The following is a 19,346-nucleotide window of genomic DNA, read 5'->3' on the forward strand; positions in this document are numbered from 1 at the left end:
TACCCATTTCAACAGGAACTTTGTGAGTTGTTCTTAAAGCTTGTCTTTACTGTTAACTAACATGTCACCATGGAAATGGCCTTTGGTCTTTATTTTATATATTCACATAACCTATAATTTAGGAACCATGGTGGCTTGAATAAAACAGGTAGGTTAGTAGGGGCTATCAAGACACTGAAGTGAGACGGGAAAGACTTTTGGCATTACATGTCGCCATGGATTTCTCATGGACTTTCTTTGAAATGCACAAAAGGGCTCATCCAAGTATGAAGGCTGTGAAACTCTGGGTCCTGGCATTTATCTGGTAGATAGACAATGGACACACACTGCTCCTGGCAACGACATTACCACTTCTAATGTCTGTCCTTTCAAACCCTGGAATTATAAGGACTTTTCCCAAACAGAGAACTTTTAATAAGCCAAAGCGCCATCATTCTTGGTAGCAGCAGCAAGAGCCATCCTCTACTAACATAATATTAGAACTGGTAGTGGTAGTTAATTAGCTTTCCCTTGCAAAAGTATTTCAAATGTCTGTAATCAGGGCGAATTTGTCCGTCTCCCAGCGGGTGGATATAGTGCCCTTATCAATCAGAGACACATAACTGTAGGCTGCTGTAGCCTACTGTACATACACTCACTTTCGGTATTGTTATCAACATCACTGGCCTTTCCACAAATTCTCTGTAGGGAAGGGGTTGTGATGTTGTCTGGTGACCCATCCTAGAATCGCTCTACCCACTATCATTATTATATGTAGTGAATGATAAAATGTGAACAATAAAACTCAGGATGGGTCACCGGCAAGTTGCGATTGGGCTGGGATGGGGATATTTTTCTCAGTATTCTGAATGACACCTTCATATCCCCCATTAGTGTGGACGTGGAACATGTTGATATTCAAAATGGTGTTGGGCACCATAAGAGTGTGAGCTATGTAAGGTGGAGAGAGCAGGCTAGTTTTTCTTTTCAGCTGCTCAACGTTACGCCTTCTGTCATGACTGGGGTGGCTAATCTGATAGTGGAGGTCCCCTTGGAGTTAGCCTTTTAAAGTGAATGAGGTTACCCATACTTTATGTGAATCGTAAGTGGCTCAATTGCATGTCATCTCAATAACACAAGAGTCAATTGAGTCATAAGCATGCAACATTGATGGCTTGGTCAAAGGGACAATCCAAAGACCTTATCAGCCGTCATTACTTTTGGGGGATTTTGGACACATTTTGTGGATTAATTGCTTCAGAGTATCCTTCAGAATGTCCTGGAAAACTGTGGCAGAGACCCTAAACCCTGGAGAATTAAAGTTCTAAAATTAGCACTCACAAGCCAAAAACTGGTCCCTGAAATGGACAGAAATATCTAATTGGACAGAGGGCACTAACATTATATCATGAACCACACAGTCAACACTTAAGACAAACTTTGATGTAAAGAATTAGCGACAAAAATCCTGTAGCAACTCTTTAACTTGCACTAGCTCTTTTGAGAATTTAACAATGTATGGGATATAACGAAGTGTAGCACCAAACACCACAACATTATGTAGTTAAAGAAATTTTATTCTTCTTACAAAAAGCATTCAACATCATACCACAAAAGTCCAGCAAATGTAAGCATTTTCTATACCACTGTGTACAGTACCTCCTTTTGTTTATTATTTGTTTATTTACATTGTTCTTAGTGATCAGGAGACCTGCCAAAGGATTGATCCATGAAAAAGCACAGGGTGTTAAAAGGGATCTAATGTCTTTAAAAATAATTGTCTGATGAAAATATCAGACCACTGTCATCCGTCTATCAATGTCCCACAGTTTCCTCATACAGTCAGTCACATTCATCGGCTTAAACATTCATGGGGTAAAACTGGATGAAACAATATTATCAAGCTAAAAACAGGATAGAAAACACAATATCCACAAATTCGATTAAATAATCGCAATGGTAAGCATAGACATACACTTGTAAGCAAATCTTTTGGGAGAGATAGTTATATGGCCTCTTTACCTCTGGTAATGTGAATTCAAAGTGCAAACCATTAATAAACAGAAAACACGTCTCCCTCTTTCTTTCTTTTTTACAATGCCTTTGTTACATAAGCAAATATGCAAACTTGCTCTGCAAAAATTGTTCATCAACACCTTAAAAAACATTGTTTTACAAATAATGTTCAAGCCTAACCAATCCTAAAAATGACGAGACCATTATCAACAGGCTGCCCAAACTAACTGTTTGGGAAAATAGAACTAATCTTTCACAAAATTGCTTGGTAAAGTGGAATTTAAGAGGGTCAATCTAGTTAAGTGCAACCAAGAAGGCCATGATATAAAAAGGGACACTGAAATAGCGGCTTATCTTAAAAAATACATTGCATAGTAAGCGAGACGACCCCACCCTACCAACTCTGAAAGGACCTCACAAACTTTGAGGGAGTGTATTGGTAACAATAAATGGTTTATCCATTTGGTTATGTACTGACTTAACTATTCACTGAATTGCAGAAATTGGCTTTTCAATTCTGTGTGCAAATGACTGTGGCTTGAGTGCTATCATCCAATGGCCATAGGAGGTTATGAGTTTTAACAAATAAAGCAGTTACTGCCCTGATTCACATTCAGAAACCAAACATAGTCTGTATGTGAGGAATACCTTCTTGGGGACAAAAACAACAAACGGTGGCATGAGAGCAAAAACACTAACCTGGGTTCAGCTGGCAAAACGTAATCATTTTTGCTCTAATATCTAAATTACTGCAGCTTTTTTTATATACTCAACATGCCCCTTCTGTGAACCAAAAAATTACTGATAAATTCCTGTGAAGGACAATCTGAGAGAGACATTAGCAGGAAGAAAATCTAGCAGTGCCACCACCTGTTTCGTTACAACATTCTGTTACAATCGAGTCACCACGGCCAATAGCTAAACCTCAAATCAGATGTTTTACAATACATGCTCAAACAAAGCAAGATGCAGGAAAAAAACAGCAAACAATGGTAACCAATATGATGCTAATGCTATTCAGACAACAAAACATTAGTCGGTTGTCGTATCCCCCATCCCGTCAACACAATACAATAGTGGCTACTGAGTATTTTGAGCAGGAGGATTACAGTTCTAAGATGGACCTTATCAGGCACTTGGATATGTTGTGTGAGCTTGGTGAGGGTGTCACTGGAGGGTGTCACAGCACTCTATTTTGAGACCTCTGACCCCTCCCCAAACACTACCACTGCCTGTGGCCCACAGGTAAAAACAGAGCAAAAGATTGCTTGTACAGAATAAAACAAAAGGGAGACCCAAGGAGATGGGTTGGAGAAGAGCTTCTTCTTGGCCTCAATTTATCTGTCCTTGGAGGTGAGTTTCTCAATCAGCTCCTGGAGAGGAGCTAGCTCCTTGCGGTCAATCAGGTTGAACTCCTGAAAGAAAACAAACAAACAAAAGTGTTCATGAGACGACGATGGACTGGCTTACAATGCAAACTAGGAGAACAAGGACATCTGTGCATTAATTTAGAATTTTCTTATGCAACATAACTAATAAGAGAACCTATAGTGATCATTCTAAATAATTTCCATTGAAAAGTAGAATAAGACTAATCATTGGCAAAATTTACTAAGCCAGTTTAGAGATTTCTACTGTTACTGTGTTTTGAATGTGGAATGAAACAATAAAGGAAGAACAAAAGCCAAGAAACACGACAAATTCAGTAACAACATTTGTTATTGAATTTGGCCTCTGTGTACGAGGGCTGCATTGACTATTACAATCAATCAACGAAAAAGTATAGATTATTAATTTTCATAAATGGACTATTGTCATTTTTGGCTTGCCTTATCATACCCTGAAATACATTTAACAAGGGCCACTGTTGAAGAGAGGATGATCTCAGCATTTTAGGACACCAATGTTCCAGCACACAAAATTAAACGTGACATTAATTGTAAGTATTACGGTGATACTGAGAAGAACAGACATATTGCTCTCGGCATATTTACAATGTATGTACTGTAAATATGATGGTGTTTTGGGTCTATAGCCGCCAACTGAGCCACTTTAGTGTGATTCTAGTCAAATTTGTAAACATTTAAAATACAATGCCCTGCGTAAGTAATGGGACAATGAAGCATTCTTCATTCTTTTGGCTCTATACTCCAATAGTTTGGATTTGAAATCAAACAATTACTATGAGGTTATAGTATAGATTGTCAGCTTTTATTTACAGGTATTTGTGTACATGTTGTTTCACCATTCTGAAATGACAACACCTTGAATACATAGTCCCCCTATTTCAGGGCACGAAAAGTAATGGGACAGATTCATGTAATGTCCAAATTAAGCACTCATATTTAGTATTTGGTCGACAATCTGTTGCATGCAATAACTGCCTGAGGTCTGCGGCCCATTGACCCCACCAGACACAGGGTATATTCTCTGGTGATACTCTGCCAGGCCTGTACTGCAGCCATCTTCAGTTGTTGTTTGTTTTGAGGTATTTTTGCCTAAACTGTCATCATCAAGAAATGAACTACATATTCAATTGGATTTCAATCTGAAGATTGACTTGGACAGTTAAGAACTTTCCACTTTTTGACCTTAGAAAACTCCCTAGTTGCTATGGCAGTATGTTTGGGGTCATTGTCTTACTGTATGAAGAAACGCCATCCAAAGAATTTGGAGGCATTTGCTTGGACTCAAGCAGACATGATGTTTCCGTCAGCATTTACATCATCAAGTAAGACAAGTTCTAGTTCCCAAACATAACACCCCCTCCACCATGTTTCATACCATGTTTAACTTTTCTCCAAACTTTCCTCTAGCAATCACTCTGGTAGATGATAATATTCATCTTATCTGTCTATAATACCTTTTTCCAGACCTCTGCAAGGTTTTTAGCAAACTGTAACCTGACCTTCCTTTTTGAGGATAACTAGTGGTTTGCACCTTGCCTTTGTAGTTCATCTGGTGACGTAATCTGCGGATGGTAGTCTCTGACACATTCACACCTACCTCCTGGAGAATGTTCTGAATATGTGGGACAGTTGTTTTGGGGTTTTTCTTAATTATGGTGAGCATTCTTGCGGCATTCATCCACTGTAGAAGTCTTCCTTGGCCTACCAGCACATTTGTGATTGCTGAGCTCACCAGTGATTTTTTTTAAAATAATTTTTAAATGATATTCCAAACTGTTGATTTTGCTAAGCCTAAGGTTTTGGCTATGTTTCTGATGTTTTTTACATTACAATATGTGTACAATATGTACACGAATACAAACAACGAAATAAAAATAATCTCTACTTTAACCTCATAGTAATTGTTTGATTTCAAATCCAAACTTTTTAAAAGAATAAAAAATCCTTCACTGTCCCATTAGTTACGCAGAGCACCGTGTACAAAATATTTGACAGAAAAAATAAATAAATACATTAGTTCCAGCCCTACTGTGTACAGTCTACATGAATCTTCAGCAGTGAGAGATTCCATAAATGGAGCCCACCAGGACGAAGAAGATAAAGTGCTTGAAGGAGGTGTTGAGGTGGGCCTCCTCTTGGAGCTGGATGACAGAGTCAAAGTGCTGGTGGTAGATGTGGGCGTAGACTCGGAACAGGCGCTTCAGGATGGTCTTGGCTACCGACATGAAGTTCTTGGGGAAGGGTACACCTAAGGTCCAGCAAGAGAGGGTGTATAAGAGACATGTACATGTATGCCAAAATCACTTCAAATCGCTTCCAACCAAGTCAGAGAGTTCATTTGAGGTGATTGTGACCACAAAAGATTCCCCAATCACTCCCATTGTTTTTTTGTTAGCGGTTGCTAAAGTTATCTGAAGTTAGTAGTGGCTATTTAAACAACTCTGAATCATGGATTACCGTTTCTCTTGGCCTATAGACTACTCTCTAATCTCATGGTAAGGAACCATCTGACTACAAATTTAAAAATATTGAACTCTTTAAACAAGAGAAACCAGGCTCACCGTTGACTGCCACTATAAACCAGAGGAACAGTCTTAAAAAGGTTTTGATCTGACAAAAAAGCACAACAATAGAAAAATATGAGCGTACCAATCTTGGAAGGGAAAAGTGTCTCGTCGTCAAGCTGATCCTGGACCCAGGTCATCAGGTAATCGATGTACTTCGGGGCTGAGCATTTGATTGGCTTCTTTATGTTGGTTCCATCAGCCCAATGGTACTCATACCTACAAATATACATTTGTAAGGCGTACACACACCTACAATGACATATACATTTGTAACACAAAAACACACACAATCCTTACTTGGGTCCTGCTGACATGAGCGGGCAGCTCTCCTCTGTGCAGAAGTCAGTGATGGTCCCATACAGCATGTTAATCTGGTTGAAGAAGTCTACAGCTGGAATTGGACATGAAAAATAAATAATGACATTACAAAACAGCACATCTAGTGTCTCTCTCATTAGATTACATTCTTTAAATCCATTATTTACACGAGGAATCAAGCAGGACAAAGAGATACCATATCGTGGAAACATCAAGAAGTGAGCCCTACCATAACCAATTTCACATAATCACTTAGTTATTACAGACACGACTGAGCACAGAGTCTATAGCTGGGCGGAGATTGCTGTAGTTTTAACATGTATTCAAGCTAATAAGGTTCTGCGGAGTGTTTGAAACAGATGAGTTTACAAACTCAGCATTTTACATCAGTTCCCTTAAAAGGCTCAACCCTCAAGATCAGTGACTATGTATACATACACGCTAATAATACAATATTACTCAGAATATGGCAATCAGTCAAGAGTCAGTTATGTGAAGAACTTATTCTGGTTTTGTTACCCAGAATAAGGCCCTAATCAGAGTAAGCATACACTGAATAGAACATGTGGAATATCAAGCTATTTTTTTTTTTTATTAGAGGATTATTAAAGGACTATTAAAACACATTATTCAGAATTCCCCTCTCAATCTCAGTATCTTGTGGCAATTGCACATGCCCCCCCAGTGTGGACACTCTGATCAGCTCTTGTATGATGGATGAAACCATGTTTTTGCAGAAGAGGTACAAACATTATGGTACATTTTAAGACAATATAAGGGTTTGTAATCCCACACCTAGGGAAGAGATCACAAGAAAACAGATGGTCCTAGAACAGTTGGAGGATGCAGTAAAGAGGGGTGAGGTCAGATTGAGGAGTATGCTATAGGTGAAGAGAACAAAGGATCAAAGCTGGAGAAACCAGGATAGATATTAAAAGTAAGGGTAATTAAGTAATAAACAAAGGTATAAACAGCCAGAACAAAAGGCTTTTGAAATCAGCCTGGGTGTCAGCAAAGTCTGACCAGACTAAATGGCGCCAGCCAGGTGGGCTGCACACACCTTGATGACGAAATATAGATCTTGAATGTTATTGGTGCATGTAGACAGGAAACAGAAATACATTGAATAGAAGGCGTTAACCTGTGCAAAGTCTATAAATGCAGGTGACTGAAGAGATAACGGGGTCAACTTTGCAAACCTGAACGGCTAAATATTCTCTGAGAATAAAGTCTTTGAATGAATCAACAGCTCTGGTTAACAGTATTTTATAGTATTATAACTTAAATTCTACGACAACATCTTGACTGCATTTGTGCACACCAAACTGGTTGGTGATGATGCGGTATTCGGCACAGCTACCTAGTGTGTAGAGTAAAATTGCCACTCACATCTCTAGAGGTAAAAGTACATGCAGGACCATAGAGCAAAGTTTTCAGTATGCAATATTAGAACATTTATGCAGTATTAGAAATGTACTGAAATAATTTACTGAAGTGTAAAATGCCAGGATGTCATACTAGATTTGCCTTTCCATGTAGTATGAATTCAATGCACACTATTCAGGAAGTCCTTTTCGATTTTAGTCCCAGAATTCAATGGAGCAGATATAGGAGGCGGAGTAGCGAAACTGAACCAATTATCATGAACATGGTTGAACTACAGATGATGGTTCTCAGTATGAATGAGGTGTAGTATGTTGAAATGTGTCTCTTATTGCATACATTTTACTAAACAGAATGCACTAAATAGTATGTAGTATGGTTAGTATGTAGATACTTTTAGTTAACAGCAGGCAGTATGAGCTTTCAGTCACATCCTTGGTGCCAGATGAGAAAGGGGACTCACTGTTGACTGCCACCCACTCGTTGAGGTCCTCTCCATCAGGCAGCATGACGGCCATGCGCAGGTTGCCGCTGCCCAATGTGGCTTCCGCATGTTTCAGCAGCTCATACTGGTGAGACCCCTCCGGAATGTTCTTCTTAGGTTTGAATGTCTTTGACGAGCGACTTCCACTAACATAAAGTGGCACAGAGGGTAAAGGGAACAAGAGAAAGGAGAGACTGTGAGAAAGACACTCTTTTACCAGTCAAAATAGCTAAACAATATAGGGCTGTGTTCAGAACCTGTGTCCAAGAACGTCATTGGTAATGCATTAAACAACAATAACCAAACATCAGTCCACATCAACTTACTGGGCCTCTGAATATAGAGCCCCCCCCCCCCCCCATCTCTAATAATAGTGATGCTCAATGCAACAGTTAATAATGTATACTTGAAAAAGAGTACTGTAGTTTAATCCAATAGACTAAGTAATATCATTAGGGCCTGCTTGTTTGCATGACCTTGATTATAGCCTAACTGTTTCAAGGTCTCTGAATGCAATGGCTGTTACTGAGCATGTCATGTTATCTTCTGCTCTTTCTCACTCTCTCGTCCTCTCCTTAGCCCTAAAACATTGTTGTGCAAAGCACACCTTCAAAATCTGCATACCATCTAGCATGAACTTACTTGCCCCATCATTCAGCTTTGAAAACAGCTTCTTTTTTTTTTTTTGCCTGACCCATTCGTCATCCTAACACTGAACATTATCCTTAGTCAGCCCCTGTTACCCAAGGAGCAAAGGCAGGTACTCCAACAGGTCAGAACAGAACGACTGTTTATAGTCAATAATAGGCTGTTAGCTGCCTCTGTTTTCACTAGCTTCATTAGGTACTGTAATGGCTATGACCACATAATCAGTCTCCAAAACCAGGAGAACCAAATCAGACAGATGATAAACTGTGTGTTTGTTTATTCATCAGGGGAAAACTGTCAATCCAGGAAAGTGGAATTGATCTATTGATTCTACCGTCTGAATGTCACTGCATCTTCTTTGGCACAAACGATCCTTGGCGCTGGAATTGAATAGGATGAACTGGGTACATTTCCACCCTCAGGTTTTCTGTATGGGCATTGGCAATCGTGGCGTTGTGCAACTATCCCAGTGAGATGTCGATCTAAGTCGACTGAAAGAGAACTTTGGGTTACAGTATGCATCCCTGCTTCTCTGAAGGAGATGAGGGAGACATCTCACCAAATTGCCTCTCTTTTACGGGCTCGTGAAGAGGTGGTTTGCAGAATGAAATGTCCATGCATTGCAGTAGCGTTTATAGGCTGGGCGGGGGCAAGGTCAGCCATGCAAAGCGCTCCTGGCCTGTTCCAGGTTGAACAGGGTTTCAGCGAATAGGGTACGCTGGGGTGCATATCCTATAGTGTGATGTCTCCCTTATCTCCTTAAGTGAACCGGGGTTACATACCATATCCCAAAGTTTTTGGTAAAAGAATGACCCAGAGACTGGGCAATGATTCTTAATCTTACAGAAGCCAAACAATTTCCTAAAAAGAAAATATAAGTGTTGATATTAGTATACTTGAACATTAATGAGATTTGATGTTTTTCTAAATACCTTTCAAGACTTTTTCGGGTAGATGTTTTCTTAGATGCTTTTCCATATGTTTGACCAGAAGTTAAAGCCTCTGCTTATCCCTATTTTCATGATGGAAGATGGTTGAAAAATGAATTTCTGACTTCATTTCCCAAATAATATATAAACTCTTAGCTTTCATTTGACGCCCAATTTGATATGCTCTTATGAATTTCACATTTTGATCCTCATGGGTCCACTTACACAGAACTGCCCTTACTGTATCAAAAAAGCATTATCATTATTAATATCTGGCTTTGAGCTGAGACTGAATAAGGGATGAAGAGATCAACAGCCAAAGCCAAAATAGATGTGTAGCACAAATCCAACATTCCTCTTGTAACAGTATTACGCTACATTCCATCATGGCATCCACAGAACCCCTCTCATGCAGCCATAACACTATGGGGATTCAGAAACAAGTGCCTGCAATGGCTACCCGGATTCATATCCAATTTTGCAAAGGAATGCACATGCAAGTATGGCTTTATTGCCCACTCTTGGTCTGTTATGACAGGGGGAACCAGCTGGGAGAGAGGACTTTTTGAGATACATGTGACAATTGTTTTGTACGGATAAATGACATAATAGCTCAGCTAAGCTGATCCGCAGGGCATTGGACATTATTCTGTTTCAAAGATAGACTCTGTGATATGATGTAGGCTAGTCATGATAAATTGGGGCAACTAACAGTAGAGTGCAGCAAGACAATTAATTCACTCGCCAGCTCTTTTGTCACATGGCTATCACGTTGCATTGGCATGCTTGTGTGCAGGTTACAGAATTGTCACAAGATGTAACTGAAACAATCTCTTGAGCCAACCTAATTCTCTTTGTAATGACATATCACTGAGGTTTGTTTGCTACTGTTGCAAGTTGACGTAGACATTCACAATGGCTTGCTTGATCGTGATTACCGCCGTGGGGCTGGCGGGAGGTGTCTTTGCTCCATATATTTAATCTACATTGAAAAAGAGGAAGCATTTTGTCTCATTTTAGCTCTATACTACAACAATTTGGATTTGAAATCAAACAATTCATATGGGGTTAAAGTAGAGATTATCAGCTTTAATGTTTTTTAAACATACTCCCCCTATTTCAGAGCTCCAAAAGTATTGGAAAAAAATCATATAATGTCCAAATAATGCACTAATGTTTAGTATTTGGTCGACCATCCTTTGCATGCAATAATTGCCTGAAGTCTGAGACCCATTGACCGCACCAGGCGCTGAGTATATTCTCTGGTGATGCTCTGCCAGGCCTGTACTGCAGCCATCTTCAGCTATTGTTTGTTTTGTCGAGTTATCTACTTACCTAAACCATTTAGACAATAAATGTAGACGTTTGTATTTAAATAACCCGCATTTGTAACAAACAAACAAACCACACCACCTTACAGCCAAGCAAGCTTATTTCGCGCATGCTCACATCTTATTTGCTTATAGCTATCAAGGTTATTCATTTTATTTGGCTTCTCAGTAATAAACTGTATTGCCTTAACAGCAATAAACAGAGCAAAAGTCACACACACAAGAAAATGGTAGTTCAGGCATTAGCCTGGTCATCCACACTGATAGTTCTGCACCGTAGAGGATTCAATGAATTGTAAAGTGATTGGTCTGTGATGACATTTGGTTGAGTTGAAAACGTCTAAGGCTGCCATTATAAAGTATTTTGGTAATTAAGTATTCTGTTGATTAATTGAGTAATGGGATTGAAAAACATTGCTAAAACAGTGCTTTTTTAAATGCTTTATTGAGAAAAATTATAAATGAGGTACTGCAGGCTATAGCCTCTTAGAATCATTGACAAATGCCTATACTTAGAACGAGAAAATGTTTTGTCATTTTCAGCACTAAAAATGCCAAAAGATAAATAAAATGCTGTACTTAATACAATACACGAGGCAGACAATTCTATTCAAGGATTTTTTGTAATGAATTATTCAAATGTTTCGATGATTCGTTTCAGCCCTAGGCAGGGTCAGAAGCGTAACAGAAAATATGATTGAGCAAAAGTGTACTGAATGACAGTCACAAGGAACAACCACGGTGGGACAAAAACAAAACTGCTGAACATTGTAGATCACGACCCTGTTTAGTGTTGAAATACTAGAATGAATGAGGAAATGCAACTGAATTGAGGTCGCAATTGTCTGATGGTAAAATGTAGGCCTAGGCCTACAAGATATCAGATAACTGATTATAATGCCCATGTTAAACAATTTGACTATCAAATTTGACACACATTCAAATATAGGCTATACATTATTTGTAAACTAGGGTAATAGTAGCCCTGAACAGTAGTTTTTGAGTAAAAGTTAGGTTAGTAACGGTTATGCCTACCTACACTGTCACAAGCTGTCTTATGCATGCCGTCCCAAAAGTCATAGAACAGAAGTGGATTATTGTAAACTTGGCTCTTTTTCTGAAGACAAATTCTTCTGAAAGGCAATACGCAGGATAATTTGGTTAAACTCATAAAGCCTCTTTATTTCAAGGTGTTTCATTGATTCTTGTCCCTAGGCTTTCGAGTATCAAGGTTGCTCGAAGCAAAGCATGAACATATTTGAAGACTGAAGACACTAGTGGGGAAGTGAGTAGAAAAAACAACCCAAATGAACATTCAGTGGAAATGCTAACCTTTATGACTATGAGTCACAACTTAAGTTCTGTCTGTGCTTGCTTCCCCCTTTCTTCACTCAAACTGAGAAGCACAGCGGAGAATGAACAGAATGTACTGACATGTTATTACCTGCTTCCTATTCCATTAAGGCACATCATCAATGTAGTCACTGTACTTTCATATACCTTTACAGGAATCAATTGCCTTCACTTCACACTTCACTCAGTTACCCTCAAAGTGAACTACATAGCAAATTACATTCAATCACTCTGCAATGTTGGAGTTAAATACCGGTAGAATATCTAGAATAAAGCCAGGATAGGCAGAGAGTAGATGTGCAGTCTCAGCTTTATTTTATTCCATAACAACAAGTCACATGGGAGGTATTACAGGTATTACATTACAGTCCTTGTGACCGCTGGCCTTAGTGGCCTAATGGTATTTGTGTGTGCTGGCCATCTTTATTTTTTAAGTCAGATTTTTACCAGGCTATAGCACCAAAAACATACCTGAATTTGTTCTACTGTAAAGTTGAGCATGTGAATACTTGTCAATCTACCATTAAAAGCTGTTTGAGCATGATTTGTCAGAGAGGATATAGGCCAATTGAAATATTAGTGTTTTCTTTTAACTCATCAAAATCCAACAGCACAGTGTTACAAGCTGAAACAATATTGTGTTGTCAGTCCACCACTTCGCTAGCTGTACAGTAGACTTGACTTTTAGGAGAGAGAGAGAAAGGTGTGGAGAGAGAGAAAGGTGTGAAGAGGACAGCCATGAGTCCTCTACTACGCCACTCTACCACATGATGTTAATAAGATTCAATTATGTGAAGTGAAGATAATGATGACTGTAGTAGGATGGCCTCATCCACCACCTTATCACAAAAACGCAGTCGTTAGCAGCAAGTGACCTCGCTACCACTTAGAAACCACAAGAGACTGCAGGCCACTACTGTTTTTAGACGGTGTCACCCTGCTATTGAGTTAATGTTAACTGTCAATCTGATAGTATCCTTGTCCTTCGCCTTGTTAACCTCAACGTACGTAGCTACCTTGCTAGAACCAATATAATTACATATCTGTATGGCTAGATAGTGAAGCTCAATGCCAACAATGCCAATGCTTAAACTGATTCCTGACACACAGCCCTTGTGATCCAAGCTTGCGGCTATCACGTTGCAGCATACAGTCTTTATATATGTGGCTCACAGTCATAACCTAGCAATAAAGCATAACGTTGTAATGCAAACGTGTTAGGTAGCTAGCTACTAGTACTAGTCCCTTACCATGGCATTAGTCCCCATAGCATAGATAGCTAAATAAACTCAGATTATACAGTGAATGCAGTGAGATACGATAGAGACTGATGTGATGGTGGTACTAGCGAGCAAGCTGATTGATGATACAACCGAATGGTTTACTTACAACAAAAAGCTCATTTCTCCCTGTGAAAGAGGCTCCCAAAAACCTTGGCTCCACTCACTGCTGCTACGAAATCCCGACAGTAAACTTCTGTTCAGCCAAGAGAATGATGCACAGCCAGAAACGGGACTAGCATGTGGGCAACGCTGCTAACACACTCTTCCCTTCACATCCACTAAATTGTGATCTTGTCTGCTTGGTCTGCAGCGCCAGCGGCGTTCCTGGTGGAAGTCCCTGTTTGTTAGTTGGGACTCTCGGTTTAAAAACGAAACGCTGCTGAACACTGAACGTTGCATATCTTGAAGACACAAGCTTCCGTACCACTAGACGGCGACACTCACTTACTAGCGGAAAATGCGTCGAAGGAAATGGCAATTTCGTTGTCTACTGTGTCCTATGACCTTTATTGACAAACTGCTGTCCTTGGCCAACGTGAGTTTACTGACCGTGTGGGTAGCAGGCATAACGAGTGTGCGCACTTTTTATTTTCATGTATTCAGTTAATGTGTATGGGCTCAGTAAATTAGCTACTGTTGCTATATGAGACTCGCTTGTATTGCACCCCACTGCAACCTGTATTAGCTGTATCCGAAAATGTCTGGGAACTGTAGGTCCTTGTTGTTGGCTGTACATCGCTGTGTCCTGGGCAGGCAAATCTCCAAGAACATCTTGTTACATAGCAGATCAGCGTCAGTTGTGGGGACAGTTGGTGAAAGATGTGGACGTAACGTTACTCGATACCATCACCATTGGACAGCTACACTTCAGAATCAGAGCCCGTACAAACATCCGTCTCCCTGGGACATTTGCAAACATGGTCTATCCACTGAGGTTGGTTGCTTCCAGGGCATTGCTACAACATAACCATAAGCCAACACACATACAGCTGTCCTTGATGGGCTATTCTTACCCCGATACAACTGAGTAAATCGTACCCCATGAGTAAATCGTACATGGGATCCTGATCCTTTCATGATGGCTTGATTTTCTGTGCCGCTTTTCTTATTGTGCTTTTAGTCAGGGGCACCTTACAAAGCCGATGAATACCCCCCATTACCAGACTACAGCTCAAACCTCGAATCTGGGAAAAAGGAGGTCTACATCATCCGGGCTAAAGGACTTCCATGGTCATGCACAGCTGAAGATGTGATGAATTTCTTCTCTGGTAAGGCATACATTGCCCTCCATAAGTATTGGAAAGAGGAAGCATTGTGTCTTCTTTTAGCTCTACACTCCTAACAGTTTGGATTTTAAATCAAACAATTACGATGGGGTCAAAGTAGACATTTTCAGCTTTGTTTCAATGGTTTTTATTTTCAGATTGGGTTCACCATTTAGAAAGTACAACATTTTTTAAACATACTCCACCTATTTCAGGGCTCCAAAAGTATTGGAAAAAATAATATAAATAAAGTACTCAATAATAAAATACTCATGTTTAGTATTTGGTCGACAATCCTTTGCATGCAATAACTGTATAACAACTGTAATAGTTGTAATATAATATAAAAGTGTTGTAATATGTGAAACCAATCTGAAAAAAGAAAACATTGAAATAAAGCTGAGAATCTCTACTTTGACCTCTGTATATCATAAAGCTCAATCATAGTCTACAAGAAGTCCACCATGCCTATCAGGTTTATGTTTATCATCAGTCATGGATAATCATGTGAACATAAGTTCTGACATGTAGCCCTTAACTGAACTGTTATACTCATCTCATGATGTCTGTCTTGGTTGTATCTTCGATAACCCTTCCTTACCTTTCCGATCTAATAAGCTTCCTGGAATCCAGAAAATCCTTGTATCCTTGATCAATCTTCTGTTTCTCGGCAGAGTGCACGATTCGTGATGGGTTGAAGGGAATTCATCTTACCGTGAACAGAGATGGGAAACGAAATGGAGAGGCCTTCATAGAGCTGGAGAATGAAGAGGATGTTAGTAAGGCCATGGAAAAGCACAGGCAGTATCTTGGACCCCGCTATGTTGAAGGTTTGCCACCTCCAAATATTCAATGCTCCCCATGCTTACTCAAATTATTAAATTTCCTTGTTGTTCTCGCAACTTGCAGCAGCTACAAACTGGCCCCTATCTGCTTTCACAGGCTAGCATTTTCCAGTGGACGGGGTTCAATTTGTGGCGGCTGAAAGTTGCCAAATAACTACTTAAAAAGTGTCTCAACTGGAGTGAAGTTATATGGTGAATCACCCATGATTTTAGAGTGAACTATGAACTACTTACTTTATAGTAAGAGAGCATGTTCTTTGTTCCACATTTAGTGTTTGAAGTCACCAACAGTGATGCTGAGGACATCTTGAGGAAGACAGTCCAGCTCCCAGCCAAGGATGGAGTGGTTAGGCTCCGAGGCCTTCCCTACAGTTGCACTGAGACAGATGTCATCCTGTTCTTTTCAGGTGTGGGATCTTATACAGTACTCTGTCTATTTTGTAACTGTACTGTTTGTCATCTGCAGTTTCTGTGCAAGTCAGTGAGAAAACATTTCAGTATCCTAAAAAAGTTCTTACATTTATCACCCATGCACTTTTGGAATTTTGTCACTACAAATAATTTATTAACGATATAATCTTGTAATCTACAGATTTGGATATAGTTGAGAATGGAGTCACCATAGTCAGTAACCACAAAGGGAGAAACTCTGGGGAAGCCTATGTACAGTTTGCTTCCCAGGAGATGGCTGACGAGGCCCTTCAGAAGGACAGGGAGATCATAGGGAACAGGTAGGTTCAGTCTGGACACAGAGTCATATTAATTTATTGTATTTGAAGTTTGAGACTTTTAACAACATTTAATTAATCAAGCCGGTCAGCATACAGTACGTTATCTGTCTGCAATTATGTGCAGTCTAGAAGATCTCATGCTAAAACGTGGATGCAAAGTTTGTTTTAGTGATTTCATTGATTCATTTTGCTTGATTTGAAGCTTGCTCTATGTAATCCTTCGAGTTGTGCATTGGCATGTTTAAATGACACTCACACTTGACAATTTTCTCAGGTACATTGAAGTGTTTCCCAGCAAAAGAAGTGAGATCCACTCCAGTTGGAAGAGGGGGGGGGAGTCTCCTTCTAGTCCTTACTCCACCCCCAGGACTGAAACTGCAGCACAGCCAAGAACTGGTGAGAGTGAGATCACTCGTATAGGAACCTAGGGAATATATCTGGGTTCATTTTGATATCTGGAAATTCAGATCGAGGGGAAAAAGAGAGGTTGATAGAAATAAAAGTATACAAATTCAGGAGACAAAGATTGTATCTATATCGTGTCTGGAAGAGATTACCTTGTTTGTTTGAGCCATGGTGTTTTATAAGCAGGGCAAAAAATTAACACCTGCCACCCACCAAATTTTGGGCAGGTAATTCTGTAAATCTTACCAGACACTTTGGTGGGTAGCCAAAAAAGTTTTGAGAATACTGTGCTTCAATTTAAAAAACTAAACTGGTGCGATCCGCAACTATGGTGACCGTTGATTCAACATTTGTGTCAACACCCCTGCTGCTCCTGCCTCCTCCAGCTGACTGTTACTGCTGTGCATCTCACTCATGCTTCTCCTGACTTTCAAATGAACCCCAGTCTATGAGGTTTCTTCGTTACAGCCTAAAAGAAAGCAATAAAGTAAAATTCAACTACAAGCGACAGCACAAGTTAGCAACTTAAACGTGACCTTGTGATATAGAAAACATGCACGGGGAAATACTTAGCTGTATTTTGACACAGGTAGTAAGTAGTAGTCTTTAATAATGACTCGAATTACGTAAGAGCAACTATACAATGGTATGGTAACGAGACCATATTAGTTTGATGCAAAATATGTGGTTGTGTCAATGTTTTTTGTGCATGCAGATAACACAACTGCTTCTCTACTTCTTAGAAACATCTTGTACTGTGTCATGTCCTTTTAGTATCGATTTATTTGACTACTGTTATTAACATGCCTCTGGCCTACTGTACTTACATAATTGTCCTTTTCTATTAGGATCCCGTCACATTTCTGGTCAGTCTCTACATTACGTCCACATGAGAGGTCTTCCCTTCCAAGCAAATGGAGAAGACATTGTCCAGGTACAACACTGACAACTTGCACAGCATGCACTGATTCAATATGGATCTTATGCTAAGATACGGTCCATGGCGATAAGGTCAATCTCAGTCTTTTAGCTCACGTATCATAGAAAGTCAATCAGGTCATGCTAATATTACCCTCATTTTACTTCAGAGGTAAGAGGAGTAGAGGTCAGAAGGGGAATCATTTTGATAAGAGCAATGATTGTCTGAATAATAACAAGCTTGTATTCTTTTCAGTTCTTTTCTCCCATACCTCTGTCAAAAGTCCTTGTTGAGTTTGGTCCAGATGGGAGGCCTAGTGGAGAGGCTGATGTCTTCTTTACGTGTCACGAGGATGCTGTTTCAGCCATGACCAGAGACAAGGCTCACATGGGTAAGTTTGACACTGTATACTCTTGAACACTCCAGTACCAAGTTAGTTTTCATGCTTATAGTGCACGTAAGCAGAGTTGGTTTCAAGTCTTCAAAACCACTACTTCTGTGTTGTCAATGAAGTAGCAATGATTGAAGTAGGTCTACAATGTTATAATGCGATATAAAATCTAGTTGCATGATGGGTGCATTCCACCCAAGAATGTACTGGCAAGTATTCAATGTGTCCAGCTTTTTGCATTTAATTGCTATAACAAAGTATTGTGCCTTAAACGGATTCCTTTTCTGTGCAGATGAAAGATTCATAGAGTTGTTTCTGAATTCGGCATCAACAACTTATTAGGGGGTAAGAATTAAGTTCACTGTGTCAGAATTAATAGATTAGACAAAATCTTTACACTATCCAGAACTGACTGATTGTATCTTTGGTCTGTGTTATTAGATATACTTAATTAATTAATATGGTAGCATTATAAAAGTACATTTTAACAAGAATTATGGGTAGTAAATGTGTAGTCATCATATTATGGCTTTGAGCAACAACATATAATTCTGTTTTTATTTTTGTATGCAGGTGAATTCTTAGGCGAGGGACATTCTTTCCGAAGCCTAATAATCTGTATCAACATGACTGTATTTATATGATGTGGAGGTAAAATAAGTGATCAGCATACAACAATAAAGACATTCCTGGTAAACCTGTGCTGTCAGTTATTGTCCCCCACTGATCAAATCGGAGGGGGGGGGATATGATACGGTCTCTGTTCGCATGTCACACACTTTTTGTTTTTTCTTCGACATCACTGGGACAATTACACTGATTGGCCCAATTTTGACGAAACTATGGGTAAAGATGCATCTTGCCATAGAGATTGTTTAGGAGTTTCAAGGTGATGCTGATTCATCATTAAACACGTTGTCATAATAGGGTGCAAAGTAGAGAGCTAGGAGTGGAGCCTAATGTAGTAGGCATATAGCCTTACGAATTTGGGAATATTGAGAAATCATCGCAAAGCTGTAAGAATCAAGACCGATGATGATCAAGTAAGCACTACAGGTTCTGGTAACTTTTCAGTCTGGCTACAAATGCA

At 39.6% G+C, this 19,346-nt stretch overlaps 2 protein-coding genes across 2 annotated transcripts; one reads left to right on the forward strand and one right to left on the reverse strand.

The window, feature by feature from the left end:
* Positions 1 to 1,535: 1,535 nt before the first annotated feature.
* mob1ba (MOB kinase activator 1Ba) lies at positions 1,536 to 14,046 on the reverse strand. Its single transcript, XM_083673845.1, has 6 exons — positions 13,807 to 14,046; positions 8,136 to 8,302; positions 6,269 to 6,362; positions 6,054 to 6,187; positions 5,489 to 5,652; positions 1,536 to 3,410 (listed from the first exon to the last, which is right to left on the reverse strand). The coding sequence occupies exons 1-6, from the start codon at positions 13,818 to 13,820 to the stop codon at positions 3,333 to 3,335; spliced, it is 651 nt and encodes a 216-aa protein (XP_083529971.1). The 5' UTR covers positions 13,821 to 14,046; the 3' UTR covers positions 1,536 to 3,332.
* Positions 14,047 to 14,209: 163 nt separating this feature from the next.
* Positions 14,210 to 18,950, forward strand: grsf1 (G-rich RNA sequence binding factor 1). Its single transcript, XM_083672944.1, has 10 exons — positions 14,210 to 14,634; positions 14,821 to 14,968; positions 15,640 to 15,795; positions 16,083 to 16,217; positions 16,403 to 16,541; positions 16,816 to 16,937; positions 17,795 to 17,880; positions 18,121 to 18,256; positions 18,549 to 18,601; positions 18,830 to 18,950. Exons 1-9 carry the CDS (start codon positions 14,398 to 14,400, stop codon positions 18,596 to 18,598), a joined length of 1,209 nt encoding a protein of 402 aa, XP_083529070.1. The 5' UTR covers positions 14,210 to 14,397; the 3' UTR covers positions 18,599 to 18,601; positions 18,830 to 18,950.
* The last annotated feature ends 396 nt before the right edge of the window (positions 18,951 to 19,346 follow it).

The sequence above is a fragment of the Argentina silus genome (assembly GCF_951799395.1).
Source record: "Argentina silus genome assembly, chromosome: 7".
Classification (NCBI taxonomy): domain Eukaryota; kingdom Metazoa; phylum Chordata; class Actinopteri; order Argentiniformes; family Argentinidae; genus Argentina; species Argentina silus.